Below are 18,137 nucleotides of genomic sequence, written 5' to 3'. Positions count from 1 at the left end.
TCAAGTCTATTTTTAAGTCAAACTCAAGATGAGATAGTTCGAGCCAGATAGTGCTCGAGCCTAAGCCAAGCTTGAACAAGCTATTTTCAAGCCGAGCCAATTTATTTTTGGATCAATATATATATAAAATATTAATAAATAATTTTTTTTTGGAGTTGAGCCTATGAAATAGAGTTTGAGTGAGCCGGCTCTGGCTCAGCTCGAAATTCTGTTCGAGCCTAAAAATTTGTTTAGGCTCATCTCAAGCCGAGCCGAACTCGAAATGGAGTCACCTATTTATTTTGAGGCCGCAATGTATGGGATGCTTCAAATAGATATTTATTGGAATTTCAAGGTAAGTATATCTTCTTCTTTTCCTTTTGTTAGTTGAGATAATTTGTGTGTAAATAAAATAATCTCGTAACTCTTGTATGTTTATTTAACACTACTTTATAAGGATATTATGAAGGGTTTATTTGATTTTGATGGAATATAAGATGAAATATGGGAGAAATATTTTTCAAAATTGGCGAATTTCAAAGGAAAAAATTAAGCATATATTAAGTATTTTGGTTGGCACAGTAAATATTAGTTTTCTTATACTTCATATTTTATCTTATTCAAAACTTGTTGGGCTTATATGATTAATGACGTGGAAAAGATTAACAACTTAGTGAAATGATTAATAGATTAGGAAATATCCAGGTTTTCTTATATATCTTTCTTTTTCTTGAAATAATACTATTATATGTGATTAGCGTAAATTATTTTTATTTATTTATTAAACTGTTTTGACAGTTCATATGCTCTTAAGCATCCAACACTATAGATAAAGAGAAAAAAAATATTTGTGAAGACAAGTGTTTCTTAGTTTTTAATCTCTCATTAATACAATAGAAGTGTGCATTCTCAAAAGCACTATTCTCTTGCTAGAAAATTCTCTGGTTTCTATGTCCTAAAAACTATTATAATAGTATTTATAGGTGTGACTTAGATCTCGTTAATCAGATTGTACTAATTTGGTATCAGAGCGCGGCTTTAATCTTTATCCACTATTCCAAAGATATCTTCCAACCTAACAATCCGATTTATGTAAAATTAGATTCATTACCCAAGGATAATAAGATATTAAGATTTTACGTCCATTCAACGACAAGATTTGCTAATAAATTTTTCAAAAATTCTATACAAATTTATGTTTAGAAACTAATTCGAATCGAGTCAAGTCGGTTTGTATCGTTTGCTCAAAATTAATCTTCAATCCTAAAATGGCTTCGAAAAAAAGTAAAAGATGAATTTCAAGATTCCAACTTCCTTCTCATCAAACCTAAGAAAAATCAAGGTATCATATGCATATTGTAAATTAATAATCCCATGTTCTCTCACTGTATCTCCTAGCCACTTAAGAGCCCATTTACTCTTTCCTATTCAAGCACACTATTCAACCTATCAGCCATCATTAGAAATAGATAGGGGGTGAAAGGATTCCCCCTTTCTACATTTGAATTATTTCCCAATGTCCCCCATGACCCAATTAATCTACTTATCTAGGAAACCTCTCCATCTTAAGACATCAGCCAAGAAATCCCATCTCATTTTATTATAAGCCTTTTCAAAATCAAGCTTCAAGATGATCCCTTTTTCTTTTTTTCTTTTTAATCCCAAAACTAATCTTATGTGCACACACCATACTATTGTAAATATATCTCTTCTTAATAAAAACACTTTAATAGTCATCTATTAATTTCTTAATCACTATGCACGACCTATTTGTTAGGACCTTGGTAACAATCTTATAATCGTAGTTAAGAAGATTAATAGGTCTAAATTCTTTAAAGATCTTAGCTCCCTACTTTTTTTTGGAGTCAACACTAGTATGACATAATTCTAATCTATCCAAGGATTCAGTCCCCTCATATAGTTCCGGAAAAATATTAAGCAACTCATGCTTAAGCAATTCTTAGAAACAATGATAAGATTTCATATTGAATCTATTAGGGCTATGTTACGCACCAGATCTTGATCGATCAGGACATAAGAAAATTATAAAATTTAGGTGATGATTACCTCACCAAATAAGATTCTAATGGATTTGTTTCACCTAAATAAAAGGTTCAGATGAATAAATATAAATAAAATAGTGGAACAATGATATATCTAAGTAGAACGGTAAATACCTGACGTTGTGGCGGTTGTCGGAGAATGGCGGACGGCCAAGGGTGATGGTGGATAGCTGTAAGATAGGTTGGCTACTAGAGGAGGAAGATGGCCAGGGTTTGGAAGATCAAAATACTTCTACGGCTACGATCTACTTCTAAAAAGATAAATACGATCTAATGACTATTGTAAAAGATAAAGATAAAAATAATAATTTAGCTAACCTCAGATTCATTCAATGATAATTATCAACACATCCACTCCTATTTATAAGAGTAAAGTTTCAAGTGGATCGGATCCAAATGTGAATTATTCGATTTATTTAAAATTTAAAATAATAAAAGCTGACTAACTAACTTGACTCAACTTAACCCATGTGGTCGGATCATAACAATCCACCACGGTTTCGACACCTTATCCTGAAGGTGACTAGGCTCTCACGTCCTTATACTTGTACAGCTTGTCATGCCAATCAGTGGACTCAAGTTCATCCTCTTTGAGTTCGCTTAGGAACATGACGTAGGATTGCTACCTCTCGCATTTATTACGAGGGTTAAATCGGTCATCATAGTAAAACGCAATCTGTTCCTTCTACGCTCCTCCAAGTCATTGTGTACAAAGTGGCACAAAATTATTTGGCAGTTAGGTTGAGCCGTTTGCGCAAGCTGAGTTAGGGTAGGTATAGTCTCCAGTGGTCGTGGGCTTGGGCCATCTTTCTTCTCTCCTCCTTGCAGATTTGGTTTAATTGATCCAACTTGGATTCTATCAGAACAACTAAGAAAAAGACCTCATCAGAAGTAGTAGGCCTCAAAGCCTTGACCTTAACTTGAATATCAAGCCTGAGCCCACTAATGAAGGTACTCTTTAGGGCCAAGTCAGACCAGTTAGTGACCTAATTGTAGATTCGCTCGAACTCCTCCCGGTAAGCTCAAACTATTGTTGACTGAATCAACTTAGTCAACATTGCCTAGAAGCTCTTGTACTAGGTAGAATCGGACCGAGTGCAAATCGTATTCGTAAAGTCTTTCCAAGACTTGGTTGAGTTCGCTGAGCCGACTATTACCAATTAATCGCCACACCCTCTAAGTGGAATGAAGCTAGCTGGACCTGCTAATGGTCAGGCATGCCATAGTACGTAAAAAACTCCTCTAGAGAATTTAAAAAATCAAGCTTGATGATCCGACCTTAGATCCTAAACTGTGGCCTGTCATTGCGGGCCAAGTGACCTCGTGGTTGAGGCTGGTCACGTGGGACATGGGCCCACGGGTCTGACTCATGTCGCATTTGGGCTGCATTCAGATACGACTCAGTTTGATAGTGCAAGCCCAGCCCGTTGTTCCACCATTCATCCATGGGCTTGTACTCATGCTCGAGGTCATGTTCATAGGTTCCAAACTGGTTCGCACAAAGTAGTCGAATCGGTTCACGAAAATGTAGCATGCTTAAAAACTCGTGCACTTCATCACCTTCATGCAATTGCCCTAGCCCTAACTGTAGGGATAAAATTAGATTTTGGCCTAGGGCACCGCTATAGGCCACTATTCCTCGGTGGCAATTGGGCAAGGTAGGGGTGTCCGGCGGTAGTCTCCATCTAGTAGGTCCACGCAACGGCGGAGTGACGGCGAGTGGTGGTGGAAGGCCAAACTCGAGCTAGTGCAGCGGCGGCCATGGCACGTTGTCGATGGGTCTACCGGCCCTCAGTGGCTAGGGAAGGGACCTATGGCTCCACCGTAGGGGAGTGGCGGCAGCGGGAAGCCTCGGCAAAGCCATCTCAACAAAGGGATAGCCCTCCATGATGGTAGACATTGGGTTCGACGACCCGACGGTCGTTGGTGGTTGCGGTAGCTACCATTGGTTGAAAGTCGGCCCAAGAAAGTTAGCCATGACTGCTGGTGATCATGGGAGTGTCAGACCCATGGCCACAAGCCACAAGTTTACTACAACATTAAATCGCTATCATTAGTGGTCTTTTGACGGTTGTTAGCTGAAATGGAGGCTACATCTTGGGTGGGGGTGGTCCAAGGAATGTGTTGGACATGGAGTTATGCGCTAATGGGGGGCTAGATCGCCGCCGGTGGGAAGCTATGGTCTTTGGCCCTAGCTCCCACCACGGGTGGGGAAGATGACCTCGTGACAACTGTTGGTGGCTGCTCTGACCTTGCAGCTGCTACGGAGATGATCTATAGTGGTGGTGGCGGGGGGAGGGTCTCCTTCAATAATCGTCTCAACGAGTCAACGAACTCTATCAATGCCTTCGCCCACACAGATGGCTCATTGCCGATGGTTGCTAGTGGTGGCGGTGGTGCTGGGGAAAGCTGCCACAGGAATGAAGATGAGTTCCTGGTCCTCCATGGTAGATCCCTCCTCGTTAGTCTTGGATCACGTGTTAACCATTGTTTGAGGAACGTCGGTTCTGTTACCAATGTTACACACTAGATCTGAATCGATCTAAAAGTAAGAAAATTGTAAAAATTTAGGTGATAATAGCCTTACGAGATAGAGTTCTAATGGTTCTAGTTTTACTTAAATTAGAAGTTTGGATGAAAAGATATAAACAAAATAGTGGAACAATATCAAAATAGGGTAGAACGATAAATATCCGATGTTGTGGTGGTCGTCGGAGTATGGCGGATGACCAATGGTGGTGGTGGATGGCCGTAAGGTAGGGTGACTGCTGGTGGAGTAAGATGGCTAGGGTTTAAGATCGAAATGCTTCTACGGCTATGATATATTCTTAGAAAGATAGAAACGATCTAATGACTATGGTAAAAGATAAAGACGAAAATAATAATTTGGCTAAACTCATATTTATTTAATGATAATTATCAACATATGTCCACTTCTATTTATAGGAGTAAAAATCCTAGTAGATCGAATCCACATGCATATTATCTGATTTATTTTAAATTTTAAATAATAAAATAAAGCTAACTAACTAACTTGACTCAACTTAACCCACGTGGTTAGATTGTAACAGGCTAAGACCTTTATTTTTTGCCATCCCACACATAGCTTTTTAAACCTCTTCCTCAATAAAAGGCATGCTTAACTCATGAGCCTCAACATTCTCCTGCATAGAATTCACCCACCTATCTTTAGTCATTTGTAACCTCCACTCAGACATAGAAAAATAGACCATGATAATACTTAGTGATGTGATATTTAATTATCTGAAAATCCTTCACCAAATTTCCATCAATCATTAAAGAGCTAATCATGTTTATTCTTCTACTACCATTAGCAATTGCATAAAAATAGGATGTGTTAAAGTCACCCTATAAGAACCATTGTTGCCTAGATCTATGCTGCCACAACATCTCTTCTTCTTTATACAACTGAGTAAGTTTTGATACTAAGTCCTCCTTACTATCCAGCTCCTCAACATTTAAATCTTTTTTGTTTTCCTCCAAAAGATTGAACTCATTTATGCTCGTAAACGAATTAGTTTTTTTTGATCTTGATCCATCTTCCTGTTTCACTCTTTTAATCTTAGATGTCTAGATGTCATGCAATAATACCACTCACAGGATGATTCCACCATTTCCTTACCAACCCAACAAAATCCACTTTAGCAAACTAATAATGTTCTATTTTGAATATATTATTTTTAACAAGATTAGATCCTAATCAAACAGTAAAGAAATATGGTATGAACAAATGCTAGACAAAGTAATTGCTTTAGCCATAGGGAATCTATATTCTCAATCAATAGTTATAAAAACTTTGTCTAGAAGAGTCAGACTGCTCCCTCATATTTGACCAAATAAATTTTACTAGTCATTTTTAACTCTATTAGCTCCAACTTATTTATAATATGATTGAAAGTGTTTTTTTTCCTTATTTCCCCCAATTCTACCTCTTCCATCAAAGAGGTATTTGTTGGCATTAAAGTCGCCACCAATTAACCAGTCATTACCATTCCATATTTTCATTTTCTCCTCCTCCCAAGGCTCTTTCTTTTTCTCCCAAGATTGAGGACTATACACATTGATAGTACCCATTTATAATTATTCTCTTTACATTTAATATGCACAATCGTTGAATGTTAATTTAACATCCAATCCAACACTTCTAACTTCTCCTCATTCATACAAATTAGTAGCCCCCCAGAGCTCCCACTAGAAGGGAGATAAAACCAGCATCTTATTCTCCGACTTCCAAGTGCCAATAACATCCTATCATAAATAATTTTTTTTTGTTTCTCAAAGACAAATAAAGTCGGGCTATTCTTGTAAAATTATCTCTTGAATTTTCTTCTCTTTCTCACTACTTCCCAAATCTCTGATATTTCAAAATAAGTCCTTCATTATACACTCATACTTCCCTCATTTTAGATCTCAACATTCCCTTTAATGGTCTCCAGATAATGCTTCCCTCATTTTAGATCTCAACATTCCTTTTAATGGTCTCCAGATAATTTTTCGCTCTTTCCCTCTCAAGGGCCTTCAGAATCCTCAGATTCTCCACTTGTTCCTCTTTTGTTTCTCCCAAATGAATTCCACATGTATGTGCCATAGATAATAATTCACTTGAATTTTTTTTTTGAAAAAGAAAGACACTCATGAATGGATAAGTACTTGAGTTTACCCTCTTCTTGTTTAGTTATTCCAAAGCTTTTTCTCTACCAACTTATACAATTCGCGCCTGAATCCTTCTCTCTTGTTTCCCAGTTTCAAAATGTTTCAAATACCTTCTTCTTGTGGGCTCCCAAGTAGATGTGCTCAGCTTTTTCTTATTATACTTCTTTATTCTTTGAGCTTTAATTGCTTGTAATAGTTCAATGTCTAACACATCTTCTTCCGAATGCACTGTAATTTGCTAGTCTTATTCTTTCTCCTCTATCGTCTGTGCAGAAGGACCCTAATTGATTTCCTCCTATTGTAAGGCAACTCTAGCGTCCACTTTCCTCTAAGTTTCTTTTTCTCTCTCCATATTTTCTCCAAAATGGCAATAGTCTTCTCTTCCTTCTCTATCTCAGCCATCATCCTTGGAATATCATCAATTTCTACTATCTCGAGAGAGTTCATAATGATAATTTTTGACCCTACAAAGTTTCAGTAGCAATTTGTGTTTTTTTGTTCTTCCGTTTGATTTTTCTTGCAATGATGTAATACCTCCTTCATTTGACCAATACTATATAATGTCCTTCTTAATCACATTTTGTCAAGCACCTTGTGCTCTTTATCTTTTTCCATTTCCTTTCTTAGTTGAGCATTTGCTAGGAGAAGGCATAATTCTTTTTCCTCGGCAACCCTAACTCTTATTACTACTAATATTAGAATTCTATAAATGGTCTCTTCGAACTGAGTGATACAATTTTTCCTTCTCCCCTTTATTCATATTACCTTCCACTTCAATAGAAACTTTAAAAACCATTTCCTCTATCATTATCATCATAACCTTCTTAGGGATATCACTAATATATTTGACCATCATTCTCAAGTGAGCATATTTTAGATTGATATTGTCTTGTTGTTTTTTCATCCACTGCAACGAGAAAACCAAAGGATTCAACATTTTTTAAGAAATGGATATAGTTCCAATATTGAAGAAGTATACATATTATGTGTATCCAAATTGGATCCCTCCTAGATATCATCTAAGTATCTTTTCTCCAAGAATTGCACTTGATTATTGCCACTCTCAAGTTAATATTTTCTAATTGGATCACTTCCTCCATTTTCTATGTGGATGAAAAGTCTACTAGGTACTCCTCCCTAGAGATTACTTGAGCTCGCCACATATGACTCTAGGACCACATGGCTTTCATTTCAAGTTTGAGATTATTCGCCGAGATCTAACCTTGTTTGATTGTCACCACCATATTCAGTTTCAACTTGGATTCATTTTGTCTCATCTCCTCTGATGCTTGTAGCATCACCGTTGAGACCCATCTCCCAATGGGATCTTCTTATCCATTTGACCTTCTTTACAAAACTTCACATGGTGACCTAATTTATTACACTTATAACAAAGAATACTATTCCAATAAGTCACGGCCTAGTGATCTTTTCTACCACACTGGAAACACTCAATTAATTGCTGAGCTTTTGTCGCAAAAGATGAAACCTTAGCCAAAGACACCTCCACCGACTTAGTTTTCTTACCAAACCCTAATATGATATCTTTGTATAGCGGTTTGCTACTTTTCCCCTCCTTCCAAACTTTAGGGTTCACAAATCAGTGGAGTACATCACCTTGAAATGTCTCCAATTTGATTCCGTTTAGGGTGAGAATATTCGACGACACTTTCAAGGAATTCCTACTTATATCGCTCCTAGATTGCCACCTTTCCAATCTATTTGATTAACTTGAACTCGATTTGCTAAGGTTTTGGGCCAATCGTTGGGCGGGATCCTGGCCTAGGCTATTGTTTCGATTATTGGAGCTCAAACCTCTTTCTTGATCACCAAGGCCATTTTTCTAAGATTCTTCCACTTCGTCGTTACTTCTCTCATTGCATCTCAACTAATTATTATATATGAAAAATTACAAAATGGTAAAAAATTTTATAGGAGATAATCAGTGTATTCAAGCGACTTAGCAGCGGCAAACTTAAGCTATTACGTGAACCTAGAGACCATAATCTGGCCCAACCCGCCCATGCTCGACCAGAGCCCGACTTGCCCATGGGTGGTATGGGCCAACCCTTTTCCTGCCTAGCCCATCCCAAAAGCCCGCCCGTAGGCTTGATCGGGAAGCCCAACCTAATGCCCAAAGCCTAATTTTTTGTTTAACTATCTGTTTAATTTGAAAACATCTCTCCATTTATATTTTTTGTATGACTACTCGTTGGAATTCTTACATAGCCTAGAGGTGCTTTCTTGTCAATTATCATAGGCTCATAGGCTACCGTGGATGATCGACCAAGTTGAAACTTGTAAGCCACGTAAGTTCATAAGCTAGTCAAATCCACAAAGAGATGAATATTACTAACCGGACTAGCATTAGTAGAAGTAGTATAAGCTTTTTAGGTATTAATGGCTTAGTGCGATCTCCCATCAATGTTAATCTCAGTGAGTAGCGTAGGCTAACAGTGCAAAGAATGGAAGCAAGGGGAGGGCCGAGTTGCTTCGAAATGGACCGGTTTAATGGCCTAGCAAGAAAGTCTTTTGAGTATTATCCCCCTAACCTAAAGTGTGCAAGAGGGGTAGTATTACAACAACTACTACTATTGCTACTTTGGTTGATGGGTAGCCTCAAATTCAACCTCTTTTGGTCATGGAGTTTGGTGATGTAGGTGATGTCCTTTCACACTTCCTCCCTAGTTCTACTTGAGGTTTTAGAGGAGTTGGAAGACGAGCACACTTCCCCATGCACGGACGTTTGAGTGGTGTGTTCAACACTCATCACCTTCGGCTTGACGGTGGATGACTTGTTCAGATCTTGCCTAAACGCCCCATTAAGCCTATCCTAGCCCGCTCAGTCCGAGCCCACTCTCTCATGAGCCGGTTAGCGATAATGGATTAGAATATTCTAGCGCGATTCGACCCACTCATAAGCAAACCGGCGAATAGTTTGCTCAACCGGAGTTAACCCCTTCCTGAATCGAGGAATCTCGTAGAATGAATTCAACTGCATTCAAGGACCATCCACATTTAGCTTTAAACTCCAAACGACGAACCAGAAAGAATAGCATCAAATTAATTTAATCCCAAAAATAAAAAATGGAACAGCCACGTCCACCCGCCACCTCCACCTCCACCTCCACCACTCTCTTCTTCTCTCTCCTCCTCCTCCTCCTCCTCCTCCTCTTCTTCCCACTTCCCTCTCTCTCCTCCTTCCTCCCCTCTGACTCCTTCCTTCTCTCCTGCGGCTCCTCCTCCCCTTCTCTCCTCCTCTCTTCCAACCGCCGGTTCCTCCCCGACTCCTCCTTCCACATCCCACCCCACTCCACTTCCCTCGCCAACCCCTCCCCATCCCCGCCCTCCCCTCTCCATCGCACGGCGAGGGTCTTCCTCTCCCCTTCCTCCTACTCCTTCCCCCTCCTCTCGCCCTCCTCCCCCCACTTCCTCCGCCTCCACTTCCTCCCCTTCCTCTCACTCTCCTCCGCCCTCTTCAACGTCTCCCTCGCCACCACTCCTCTCCTCTCTCTCTTCTCCGCCTTCCAAGACGCCACTTTTGAGTTCTTCCTCGTGCCCAACTCCCATGTCCTCCACCTCTCCTTCCTCCCCGCCGATTCCTCCTCCTTCGCCTTCGTCAACGCCATCGAGCTCTTCTCCCTCCCCGACGACCTCATCTCCGACGCCTTCGTCTCCCTCGTGCCCTCCTCCGCTGCCCCTTTGACCTCCCATTTGCTCGAGACGCTCCACCGGGTCAATGTCGGCGGCCCGGTCGTCACCCTGGCCAATGACACTCTCTGGCGGATCTGGATTCCCGACACCAACTTCGTAATTTCGCCGTCTGATGGCAAAGCTATCGCCTTTCCGGGGATCCTCAAGTACCCAGATGGCGGAGCCACGAGGGAGACCGCCCCCGAGAGCGTCTACGGCACTGCCCGCGTGATGAACAGGGGTAACTTCTCGAAATCTTCGTCTCCTGCAAACAAGTTTAACATCTCTTGGGTCTTCCCTGTTTCAAGTTCAGTCAATGGGTATCTTGTGAGGTTGCATTTTTGTGATATAGTTAGCATAGCTCTGAATGAGCTGTACTTTGATGTTTATATCAATGGCCACTCAGCTTATCAGGATCTAGACCTCTCTGCCCAGGCGAGTTATTCATTGGCTTCGCCTTACTACATAGACTTTGTCGTTGGGCAGTTTAATAATTCATCAGGAAGCATTCGGGTCAGTGTTGGGCCATCAGAACGAAGTCTTCCGTGGAAGATCAATGCCATACTAAATGGGGTGGAAATTATGAAAATTAGAGGGGTGTTCTCTTCCACGAATATAAACAGAAGAAAGAAGGATGTTGGAATTGTTGTTGGATTAATTATGGGAAGCTTGTTCCTAATATTTGGGTTAGTTGGGTTGGTACTGACTTGGTGCAGATGGAAAAGGTGGAGAAATACAAGAACTCAGTTGCAACAGGCTGTGACTTGGTCATCTTTGCCTGCATTAACTGGCAATTCATATAGCAGAACGACAGAGTTAACCATTGTTTCACAAGTTAGCAATCAAAATCTTCTGCTCAGGATATCATTTTCCGAAATTCTCTTGGCTACAAACAATTTCAATGAAAGTGCTCAGATTGGGTCAGGTGGTTTTGGGAAGGTTTATAGAGGAATGCTCAGAGATGGCACCAAGGTTGCAGTGAAAAGAAGTGTTCGAGGATCTCAACAGGGGCATGGGGAATTTCGCACCGAGATTGAGGTTCTATCTAAAATCCGCCATCGGCACCTTGTTTCTCTGATTGGGTTCTGCGATGAGCACTCAGAGATGATCTTAGTCTATGAGTTCATGGATAAGGGCCCCCTGAGAGACCATCTTTATGGCTTGAACTGTCCTCCTTTATCTTGGAAGCAGCGGCTTGAGATTTGCATTGGTGCTGCCAGAGGCCTTCATTACCTCCACACGGGTTCTGCTGAAGGTATCATCCATCGTGATGTTAAATCTTCTAATATACTGTTAGATGAGAATTATACTGCCAAGGTTGCAGATTTTGGTCTCTCAAAGTTAGGCTGTCAGAATAGTCAGAGTAATGTGAGCACAGGTGTTAAAGGAAGCTTCGGTTATCTGGATCCAGAATACTTTAAGACACAGCAACTCACAGATAAGTCTGACGTTTACTCCTTTGGTGTTGTGCTTCTTGAAGTAATGTGTGCAAGACCTGTCATTGATCAATCGCTTCCGTGGGAGCAAGTGAACTTAGCTGAGTGGGCAATGCAGTGGCAAAAGAAGGGGCTTATTGAGCGAATTATTGATCCTTCGCTGAAAGGTAACATACGTAGGAGTTTGCTGAGGAAATTTGGAGAGACCGTGGAGAAATGTTTGGCTCAGTATGGAATTGATCGGCCAACAATGGGTGATGTGCTTTGGAAGTTGGAATATATCTTGCAACTACAAGAGAAAGCAGTTCATCAGGAATCATATGGATCCAGCAGTAGTAGCGTACCACTGGTTGTTTCAAGTTCTGTCATAAATGGTAGCAATGGTAGTACGTCAGAATCAAATGTTGGAACTTCAGAGGTTAAAGCAAGCTAGATCTTAATCTTTTGCATACAAAAGATCTTCCAGTCAGAACTCTTTCGAGCAGATAATGAAGGTAGCAGACTTTGCCTTTCAATGAGTTGTCTGTTTAAGAATTCTGCTATTATTTTTTGATTTATTGTTGATCTGCAAGAAACCTTGCGAGATCAACACTATATCTTATTTTATAAATACATCAGCACAATGTTTAGTGCAATTATAGTATTTTGAACTTCAAGATGTTACTCACTTTTGTAATTTGAAAAGCATTCTCTTACCAAATATCCTAGTTGTGATTTGCAACTTTATTCACACTGTTTTGTATCAGCAAAGGTGATGTGCTTATTTATACCTTGTTATACTAAACGGCTTTGAACCTAGGGAATGAAGAGCAGCGAACATACTGATGCTTGCAATTTACGTGGCTTGACTAACAACATTTATCTGTCTGTAACGACAATCTGAGAAATATATTTAAAAGATGGCTTTCGTCCAATGCAAGTAACACATGAAACTGTGTCTCAAGTTTCTCCAGACCACCAAGACTATCGTATACCCAGGTATATTAGCAGTGGAACTATGGTTCTGTGGTGCTGGAAGTTCTCTGGTTTCCTTGTCCATTTCACCAGGACTCCAGTGGAGATGAATTGTGTTGAACTGTTGGCCCAAATGATGTATAGCAGTTTATGTAGTAAACAATGGTTCTCCACTGAAAGGATACAGCTGATAATTAGGTAATGGTAAAAATAATATTAGTAGCAATCCGATGATACCTATTTAAGTCACCATTTTCTCTAAAAGCTTGAGATGATAGAGAACTATGTGTTTAATATTTATATTCTAACTTCAAGGCATTATAACAGGCCCAAGATGTGGAATTGAGTTATAGTGTAGGTTTTACATGTATTCAAACCAAGGACCTCATATGATTGTACCATACTAATTTACTATCTTCTCTGAAAGCTTGTGATAGACTATGGTGTATTTAATTTTCTCTTTTCTAACTTATAGGGTAACTGTAGGAAGCCTTTTACAATTATTTGTATACAAATGAAGGACTATCCTTTTTCTCTCTTGGCCTGGATTGCAATGTCTGGTGTAACATATTGATTGTCCGCACTAAACTTTTTCTTCAAAAGCTATGTGAGGTAGATTGTCCATTAAAAGTGTTCATTGCTATTATTTATTTGAGCTTACATCAACTTCCATATAATCAGATTTTTTCTTGGTGATGTTGCTAGGAAATTCTGGACCAGATGAGTAACAATTTTTGGAGAAACCCTGATGAGCACTACTCTTCCAGGTCAATTTCTGATGACTTCAATTCTTGGCATGAAAGTGACTGGCTTCTTTGAGGGCAAGAACACCAAGGGAGTCAGAGAGTCGTTCGATAATTAATTGTTTCGGAATTTTTTGGATTTGAATGACGGAAAATGGAGGTATTTTTGAGAGTAGAAAGGTACTGGTGGTGTAATTTTCAGATAGTGATCCTTTTGATGATGGAATACATCAATTGCTTTATGGCAAAGTAGTCCCAGGATGAGGACTCCCCACTTGGGTTTGTGAAGATGAACACTGATGGCACATAAGGGCATGCTTCTGGTGGGGCTCTATACCTCTTTAGAAAGCTAATTGGAGTGTCAGATTGTGAGGATGCTCTCCAATCTGAGTGATGGCGTTAAGAACAGTGCTCGCTTATGATAGATTGAACATCTTGGATGAAAAAATATCGGCAATTGGCAACAAATTGAGTGATGGTTACATTCTTCTTCTTAATCTACTTCTGTACTCAAAGATGAGTACATGTAATTATATTGGTATTCTAGAATCTAGAAGGCTTCATATGATGATTATCCAAAACAGTGGTGGATTTGCTTCAGAAGCTAATAATTGTTGCTTTCCAAGAACTGACTCCTGAGAACATTGAATCAAACTATAGCATCTGTGTTTCTTTCAATGTCATGCTTTTCTTGAGTTCTTGGACAATCTATTTTATTGATAAAAAAATGACTCTTTCTCTATAATTTTGAAACTATTATATCTGATGCTATGCAAATGCTACATCAGCAACATAAATCCTTCTCATAAAATGATTTCATAAATAATTTTTTGAGAGAGCGATTTATATAGTAATGTCTTAAAGGAAAAGCCAGCTTTTTATGGGAGTATTCATTGTTCTAAGAAATTCATGTCTTAAATTAATAAAAGGTTGTTCATTGAGAGCGATTTTATGAGCAGAAAGTGATTCAAAAACTGTTTCTTCTGCTGAAATTCCATGCTGTTTTTGGATTCTCAATCATTGAAAAGAAGATTGCTGTCAAGATTTTCTTTAGTGCCATCTGTCCTCCATTATTGTCCATTGCTGGATACCACTCGTCTCTTCAAGGCTTTGTTTAAGCTTTACTTGATTCCAGCTCGCACTTTCATGCTTTCATGCTTCACATCACACATCACAGGAAGAGGCAAAACTCCCTCATAGAGGTGGATGGATCTCAAAATACTTTAATTGCATTCAATGCTATTCCCAAAAATGACCCTAAACCCATTTGGGCATTTCTGAAGTTTTTTATTTTAATAATTAAGGAGGCTACTATGTGATGAAAAATAAATTAGAGGATCCAAAATTCTAGATATAATCGTCACTAAATATTATTATGACTTCACTCATATCATTATAAATCATGCACATCCTACGAAGATTTGAAACTGGGGCAACAGCTTAAATAGCACCCATTTTTTTTTTTGGTAGTAAGAACATCCGAGTACAGCTTAATTGCAACAAATGCTTGCAATTGGGTTGCATAGGATCTGATGCCATAAATTTTAGGGATAATTATACCTAAAACCCTCAATTATCACCGAAAAGAGGAAGGACTGCATGATGCCGGAGGACTAATTCCTATACTATTGTAGGGGGGTGCTCAAGAAAGATGTGCTCGATAGATGTAAGGATTTGAATAGAGAACATAATCTCGATTTCTTTATTCTCTTAGAATCGCATGCGAATTGGATTAAGGCTACGTGGGTGGCCAGAGCCATGGATAGGACTTGAAACCGATGGGGGTTTCTAGTGGGATGGTCATCATATGGAAAAATAGATTGGGCTGGGTTGATGTAGTTCTAGTGTCAGGATAGGCTGCACACCTGGTCGTGTCTCCAATAGACGGAAGGATATGGCTAATGACGGTAGTATTGCAAGTAACCATTTCCATGAAGAAGAAGACCTATGGAGTGAGCTGCGGGCAATTAGTCCGCATGGGTGTTATGGATGGTGGCGGACGATTTTAACACATACCTCTCAGTGGATGACAAGAAGAGTACAATGCTGGTGACATTGGATGCCAAGGCTAAAGCATTTAGAGAGTTGGTTGATCAGTTGGGACTTTGTGATATGGGATTCCAAGGGCTATCTTTCACTTGGTGCAATAACTGTGCTAAGCCAAAGAGGATCTTGGTGAGGTTAGACAAGGTTCTCACGAACCCGACCTGTCTCAGCCTTGTCCAAAATCACTCGGTGGTGGACCTAGATCGGAAGGCTTCAGATCATGCTCCACTCCTCATAAAGGTATGGACAGCAGATCACGTGGGAAGAAACCTTTTAGATTTGAAAGGCTGTGGATGGAGTACAAGGAGTGCGGCCAAGTCATGGAAAACACTTGGACAAAGGCGAATCAAGGAGGGCCCAAGCATGCTTTCTCCCACAAGGCCATTGCTACTCAATGACTTGTCCAGTTGGAGTAGAAGTTGCGTTGATGATATCGAAGGCAAGTTGGTCGTAATTAAGGAACAGGTGGAGGAGCTTTAGAGGATTGACGCTAAGGAGGGGCTTATTCTGGAGGAAGCTGGAAAGCTAAGAGGATTGTATATTCTAAAAATTGCACTTAGCAGGCAGCTAAACCTCAAACGGTTACAGCAGTTGCGAGTACAATGGGTTAAGGAAGGCGACCATAATACTATGTTTTTTCACCTGACTAGATCTATTCGGAATAGACACAATAAAATAGTGGATAGTGGAGGACTAGTCAACTATCGCAAATTGTTTCCAAGATTTCTATCGCTAACTATGGGGTTTAAGCTCTTCTTCGGAGGAGTTGACCAATGAGTGTGATTCTCTTCCACCACTTTTGTGTTACAATCCAACCACATGGGTTAAGTCGAGTCGAGTCAAGTCAAGTTAGTTAATATTATCTTATTGTTTTGAATTTTAAATAAGTCGAATAATCCGCATATGGATCTGATCCGCTAGGACTCTACTCCTATAATAGTAGTCATGTGTTAATAATAATGGGGGACCAGGGGGGTGCTGGTGGTGTCGTGGAATGAAGATTTATTTAAGTTTTTTCATTATCTCATTTTTATATTTTACTGTAGCCATTAGATCGTCTTTATCTTTCTACAAGTATATCATAGCTATAGAAATATTCAGATCTTCCAAACCCTAGCAATCTTCCTCCAATAGTAGCCACCCTACCTTATGGTTGTCCACCACCACTCTTGGCCATTCACCACCCTCCGATGACCGCCGCAACGTCGGTTGGAAGTTGGTGGACTGGCGTTAATGGGGTGGCACCGGTAAATAAGTGGTGGTGGAAGGGTTATGGGTGATGGAAGGGTTAGAGCAAAGTGATGGATAGATTGGAAGAAGAGGGAGGAGTTGGGGAGCTCCGAAGGGACTAGGGTGATTGGCCGGTCGAGGGAGGCTAGAAGCGGCGACGCTGGGGAATGAGAGAACGGGAGAGAAGAAGACGAAGGAGACAAGGCAAAACTCAATTTATTCCATAATCATTCCATCCACACCTTTAGAGGCTAACCAAATAATTAAAAAATGGCAATGATTAATCCTAAAATAATAGATTTTCGCCGACCGCGTTCGAACACGCCCGATTGCGTTCGAGCGCACATATTTTGCACTCTCTAAATGTGCGAACACGATGCAGGCATTCGCAAGCGCGTTCGAATGCACATTTCATACTCTCTGGATATACGAACCTGATGCAGACGTTCACAAGCGCATTCGAACGCACTCTACCCGTAATCAAACGCGACATACAAAAAACTTATTTTTTTTAGAATTAAACACTAAAATAAGAAACAAAGACACCTCAAAGTGTACCTATGCTCGAGACGACATCGGTGAAGTCTGAATCGTATCATTTTCTTAGAGCCAACTTAAATAAAATTCTCTTCAAAGAAGTCCCATCGAGAACGGTACAAGCAATTTTGGTTAAAGGCGATAATAATTTTCTTTTCTTTACCTTGTGGAAGGAAGGAGAAGAAATAATGTTACTTTGATCTCAGCTAATGGATAGGAAATTATCCGCGATAAATGCATTAAGACTTTTCCAAAATCACGTATAATCTTTCTTCAAGCTATAGTGACGGCCCAATTGTAGAGGAAAAGGCTCGGTGGCCTGCACATATCTCTCTACTTTGTTATAGGATGCAAAAATATATGATTATGTAGCCTCTCTAGAGTTGATGAAAATTCGAGGCTTGATCCAAAGAGTGTCAATTGATCCTATTTTAGATCAGATTAACCAGGAATAACTAATCTTATATTCACTATATATTTTAGAATGAAAATATAATAATTACATTTGATGTGATATAAAAAAATGTGTGTTTTATTTTTTACAAAATTAATATAAACACCCTTCATTTGGTATAAAGTATTATGTAAAAGGAGCTGTATTTTAAAATAAGAAAATAAATAAATCTGAAAGTGAACAGAGGCATAGACTTTTTCTTTGGAGCCAGCGGGCTTTTGGTGAAAATGATAACCTTACTACCTTTTCTCTTGTAACATCTCCTTCACGTCACGTCTTATAATTATTGTTAGGGGACAAAAGTTACCCTTGGCAAATTAGGAACATA

At 39.7% G+C, this 18,137-nt stretch overlaps 1 protein-coding gene across 1 annotated transcript; it reads left to right on the top strand.

The window, feature by feature from the left end:
- Positions 1-9,803: 9,803 nt before the first annotated feature.
- Positions 9,804-14,191, top strand: LOC140772739 (probable receptor-like protein kinase At5g24010). Its single transcript, XM_073114954.1, has 2 exons — positions 9,804-12,339; positions 13,505-14,191. The coding sequence occupies exon 1, from the start codon at positions 9,804-9,806 to the stop codon at positions 12,276-12,278; it is 2,475 nt and encodes an 824-aa protein (XP_072971055.1). The 3' UTR covers positions 12,279-12,339; positions 13,505-14,191.
- Positions 14,192-18,137: the final 3,946 nt, after the last annotated feature.

This window comes from Typha angustifolia, chromosome 2, assembly GCF_048772165.1.
Source record: "Typha angustifolia cultivar Huaian chromosome 2, ASM4877216v1, whole genome shotgun sequence".
NCBI lineage: Eukaryota > Viridiplantae > Streptophyta > Magnoliopsida > Poales > Typhaceae > Typha > Typha angustifolia.
This window is presented reverse-complemented; position numbering and strand designations above follow the sequence as displayed.

What these genes read in the sequence shown, in the direction of transcription:
- LOC140772739 (XM_073114954.1), top strand. Translation starts at nt 9,804, where the DNA reads ATGGAACAGCCACGTCCACCCGCCACCTCCACCTCCACCTCCACCACT.